This window comes from Vigna umbellata, chromosome 5 (genome assembly GCF_029865625.1).
Source record: "Vigna umbellata cultivar VRB3 chromosome 5, Vumbellata_1.0, whole genome shotgun sequence".
NCBI classification, from domain to species: Eukaryota; Viridiplantae; Streptophyta; class Magnoliopsida; order Fabales; family Fabaceae; genus Vigna; species Vigna umbellata.
This window is the reverse complement of record NC_142169.1, coordinates 33,429,609-33,434,990: the sequence shown is the minus strand read 5'-3', so window position 1 is coordinate 33,434,990 and position 5,382 is coordinate 33,429,609. Positions and strand designations below refer to the sequence as shown.

General features: G+C 34.7%; 2 protein-coding genes across 2 annotated transcripts; one reads left to right on the top strand and one right to left on the bottom strand.

Annotated features, from left to right (window-relative positions):
- Window positions 1–979: 979 nt before the first annotated feature.
- On the top strand, window positions 980–4,265 carry LOC124825018 (Protein kinase superfamily protein). The gene is made up of 6 exons (XM_047297554.2): window positions 980–1,783; window positions 2,133–2,390; window positions 2,476–2,639; window positions 2,747–2,826; window positions 2,942–3,089; window positions 3,673–4,265. The coding sequence occupies exons 1-6, from the start codon at window positions 1,243–1,245 to the stop codon at window positions 4,024–4,026; spliced, it is 1,545 nt and encodes a 514-aa protein (XP_047153510.1). The 5' UTR covers window positions 980–1,242; the 3' UTR covers window positions 4,027–4,265.
- An 820-nt stretch (window positions 4,266–5,085) lies between these two features.
- LOC124825019 (Calcium-binding EF-hand family protein) lies at window positions 5,086–5,382 on the bottom strand. Its single transcript, XM_047297555.2, has one exon. It carries the CDS (start codon window positions 5,341–5,343, stop codon window positions 5,086–5,088), a length of 258 nt encoding a protein of 85 aa, XP_047153511.1. The 5' UTR covers window positions 5,344–5,382.

Genomic DNA, 5,382 nt, shown 5'->3' with positions numbered 1-5,382 from the left:
TAGTTATAAAGATTTTTTACAATGCATTGAAAGAAAAATATTTGAACATAAATTAGAGTTATTTACACATTTGCGAGAAAATTATTTATTTTAAGAAAATAATTTGTTAAATAAATTAAACCAAACGCTGCATATTCAGTCTAGTTTTAAAAATTGCATATGAGAAAAAATAATAATAAATGAGTAAGTATTATTATTATTCTTAGATAAGTTAAAGAACAGGAACTTCATGTGAAAGGATTATTCTAACTTCATTAGAGTCGTGTCCCTAACAACTAAAGGATGCTGTCCTTCTGTGGGTTCCCCGTCTTCTTCAGTCCTTCAAAACACACGATTCCCTTTCCTAACCTACCCAATACAATACCTTAATGATTATTTAATAATATTATTATTATTTTATTATTATCTATTAAATACTTTACTTTACATTTAATTATAATGCTAACTATTATTATTTATAAGATCTCACCCTATATCTTTTAAGGATAATGATACTTTGATAACATTTTTTTACAATATTTTAACATTATCCACGTGTCATTATGTGATTGATCCAAAATTACTTCATAATCAATAATAATATTCATAAATACTAACATAAACCAATCACAGAATGACACGTATATAAAGTTAAAATATTGTCAAAAAATATTCTTAAAAGTATGATTATCCATATTTTAATTATAGAATCAAATTACCACAAATAATAAGCTCACATATGTTAATTTACCTCTCTATGCATCTTTTCATTATAAGATGCATTGAATTAAACCTTAAAAAGGAATGAAACTAAAAGAGTTAGTCTTTATTTATTATTAAATAATCTTTCTAAGAAATAATTTTATTAGTTGCAATGAGAATATAGAGTGATTATTTAAATTACTCTTAAAATAATTTTTATTTAATTAATTCTTGCAGAAACTACTAAAAGGAAGAAGAAGAAAAGAAGATTGGTGTGACTGAGGGGTGTTTCAATATTTTTTGACCTTCTCGGACTCTGCAGTAGCAGGCAGCAGCATTACTTTAAATCCAATTATTTATACTCACAGCCACCATGCCTCCTTTCCATTTCTCCATCTTTTAAAAATTCTCCCTCACCCCACAAGCAAAGCACCCTTAACCTTTTTCGCTTCAATTTTTTATTTTTCATTGCTTCCTCTTTTTTCTTTCTCTCTTTTTCTTTCTCTCTACCCCATTTTGCTTTTCTGGGTTTCTGTGCTTGTTGTTGGGATCTATTTCATAATGGGTTTATCCCAAGGACCCTGCACTGATTCCAGGGACCTTTCCAATGCACAAACCTCTTCCCCCTTAGTTGTAGATCACTACTGTGACTACAACAAGCTCAAATTCAGAACCTTGCTCAGAAAAATGATCTGGGAATTCGGTCTTGCCTGTGTGGCCAACCCTTCCCGGCGCCGGAGGGGCTCCGAGAGGGGACTGGGCGATGGCAAGAAGACGAATTTGGAACACAACAAGGCTTGGTTGCTCGCGGAGTCTGGTGGGTGTGGAGCAGAATTGTCCAATGCTGACCCTCAATCGGTTCACTCCTCTTTCAGGTTCAGTTTCTGTTCTCAGGTTGAGTTGGAGTCCCTCAACATGAGTTCTTCCAGTGCTGCGACCGTTTTGATGGTTAATTTGGACAATGGGGTGAGTGAATCTCGCGCCAAGGAAATCAAATGGAGGAGAATGGAGTCCTTGGAGAAGAGCATATCCCCTGTGGCTCACTCCTTGATCAGGTTCTGCTATGGTGAAATTCTCTCTGCTACTAGGAATTTCTCCAAGGGTAAGTTATTTTTTTCTTCCTCTTATTTTGGTTAATAAACACTTTAGTCCTGGTAAAAAGTACTAAATTTTGGTTTTAATTTCTGTATGTTTTTCAAAATACCTAAATTGTGGTGGAGAAAGTGTTAATGTTTTAGAACTAAAGTTTGAGTAGTATAAAAAAATATAGCGAAGAAACTATTCATCTTAAAAGTCAAGACTAAAGTTGAAATTGGGGAATTTTTTCATGTATTAAAGACATTATTAACCTTTTTTTATATATATGCTTTGAATGTTTTTTATTGTTCTTTTATGAAAGTTGATTGGTTTGTGTGAGATCATGATTTGTTTCTATGTTATGGTGTATGTAGGGAGGGTGTTGGGGAGAGGGGCATTAAGCTGTGTTTTTAGGGGGAGAGTTGGCCTTTTGAGGACTGCTGTGGCAATCAAACGGTTGGACAAGGAAGACAAGGAATCTGCCAAGGCCTTCTGCAGAGAATTGATGATTGCTAGTTCTCTTCACAGTTCAAATGTCGTTCCCCTTGTGGGTTTTTGTATTGATCCCGAGGAGGGTCTGTTTTTGGTGTACAAGTATGTCTCAGGGGGCAGTCTGGAGCGCCACTTGCATGGTATTAATCTCTCAGAATTTACCTGCTTTTTCTTTTGTGAGGTTTTGAATTGAATTTCACTGATTCTGACATGTCTTTTTTGCAGGAAGGAAGAAGGGTAGTTCACCTCTTCCTTGGTCTGTGAGGTACAAAGTTGCAATTGGGATTGCTGAAGCTGTGGCTTATCTGCATAGTGGGACTGAAAGATGTGTTGTGCATAGAGATATTAAGCCCTCAAACATTCTGCTTTCTTCAAGGAAGACTCCCAAGGTGGGACATTTTCTCGTGAATCAATCGTAGACCTTTGTTATGTAATGTAGAATCTGTCTCCTATGGAGCTCATGCATGTCATTCTGATTGTTTTTGTTAAATTGTAGCTATGTGATTTCGGATTAGCTACATGGACTTCTGCACCTTCAGTTCCTTTCCTTTGCAAAACCGTCAAAGGAACATTTGGGTACAAACTTCAGTCTTTTATCTTGATTCTTCAAAAATATTATTCGTGTGTATAATTTCTTTTCATGTTAAGATTAGCTGAAAATAAAACTTCTATGCCTCTGCTTTCCCTACAGATATTTGGCTCCTGAGTATTTCCAACATGGGAAAGTATCGGATAAGACTGATGTATATGCTTTTGGAGTGGTTTTACTGGAACTCATTACTGGCCGGAAGCCAATTGAGGCAAGAAGACCTTCAGGAGAAGAAAACTTGGTGTTATGGGTGAGTTATTGCATTAATTCTTGCGAAATTGCCTTCTTTTTTTATGATATCATGATGGTGGAATTTATTCCTCTTGTGTGTATATATGATTGCTCGTAGCAAAAATCTTCTTTAGCTTAACCTACTGCATCTTTTTTGTATATCAAAGCAATAAATCAATAACACCAATTTCACCTTAGTTCATTGCTTCTAGGAACATTATGTACCTAATGTGTACTCCTATACAACACAAAATTTAGTTCAACATTGTTTATTTTATCTGCTTCTGTAATGAAACTTACTTGACGTAGATTTAAGCTATAAACCATTACAGCTAGATTTGTAATGCATCTTGATAGTTTAGATATATACTTTAATTAATATGTTCTTCTTGGTGGATGAATGGAATTAGGGAGTTTATTCATTTACATTGAAGTGTCCACAGTGAATTATGTTTTCCTTTATAGTGGAAAGGTTCCACGAAAGTTTCACATTTATGACCACATTTGTGCGAGTAATTACGGCACCGCATTTAAGTTAAGAACAGGAATATGGAATTGATATGGTCTTGTTAACACATGTCCAATCCAAAATTCATTTCCAGGCCAAACCTTTTCTACAGAAAGGGAAAGGTGCCATTGAAGAGTTGCTTGATCCTCAACTCAAGTGCAGTCTGAGATTCTCAAATCAAATGGGTAGAATGATTGATGCAGCAGCTGCCTGTGTCACTAATGAAGAATCTCGGAGACCTGGCATACGTGAGATTATTGCAATACTGAAGGGTGAAGAAGAGCCTCTTTTATCCAGAAGAAAGAAATCCAGTTTTCTTGGAAATGGATGCGTGATTGATTGTTATTCTCAGTTACAACAAACAAATAATGAGATGAAAAGTCACTTGGCTTTAGCTATGCTAGGAGTTGCAGAGTTTGAGGATGATGACTATCTCTATGGTCGATAAAACATATGTTGACAACTCTTCAATAACCTTTTACTTTTTGTTATGATTGTGACTAAGAGTGCTAAAGATTAGATGTGAGCGAGTTAAAATTGTAAATAGAAATAGGAGCTTAGATGAAGATTGTGTGTAGATACCTTCCTTTTCCCTTTCCCTTTTCACAAAGGGTAACCTAATAGATTTTCATTCATGTTGTGAATCATGTTCAATTCATGTGGGGAAATTTATGATTTTCAATTTCATTTAAAGCTTTCTTTCTCATAAATATGTTTTTGTATCATTTCGTTGCAGGTGTTTGGTTATTGAGGTTCTCGAACATATTTTAGTTATTAGTAAAACTAGAAGATATTCAACTGCCATAGGTTCTCTAACATAGTTATTAGCAAAATTGGTTACATTAATATGATAGTGAAGAGAAAGGTTTTCTTCTGTTGGATGGTAAAAAGCCTTCATTGAAATGAAGGGCGTGTTGTGGAGTTTCCATTTTGAGAAGACCCTGTTCTACTTCTCCCCCACCTAATTCATAATGCCCCTCAACAAGTAAAAGAATAAAAGGACACACAGGGAATACATTAAGAATAGACGAAGATGAACACTCAATGTATAAAGTAAAGATACTTTTTAAACAATAAATTTAATTTTAGAATAGGGTTATTTTATTTTCTATTTTACATATATAGTTTGATGTTTATATATATATATATATATATATATATATAGCTCTGTACATTTATTTATCTCTTGTCTGCGTCTGGTTGCAACCTTAAGGATTAAGATTTTGATTTACATAACTTCTGGTGTTTGTTATTGAGAATAGAGCATCTCAACTGCCTCTAACTTAATGTCAATGACCTTCCCTTATAATAATGAACATCCGAAAAACAGTCACATTAAGTTTATCCCAAGACATGACTATACAACAAAAGCATTAGGCCATACGACTCCATAAACTAACCCCCAAAGAGGTTAACATCATGAACCTACCATTGTTACATCGTATATAAAAATGATGAACACACATGGACAATGATTGTGATGTAAATATTGTTGAATGGGAAAAACTTAGAAAATCTTGGCTACATCCCTAATTAGACCACTGTTGGCTCGTGCAAAATCTGTGAACTCTTGATGAGAAATGAAGCCATCACCATCTGTGTCAATTTCATCCATCATCCGTTGAACTTCATCTGGGGTAACAGATCCGAGTGCTTTAAGGGCTTCACCAAGCTCTTGTGAAGAGATTTGCCCATCACCATTGGAATCAAAATGCTTGAAAATTCGTTCCCTATCAGCTACATCTTGAGGATCATCTTCGGCCATTGTGGAATGTTTGTATTGTACGTAAAAGAATGAGTTTCT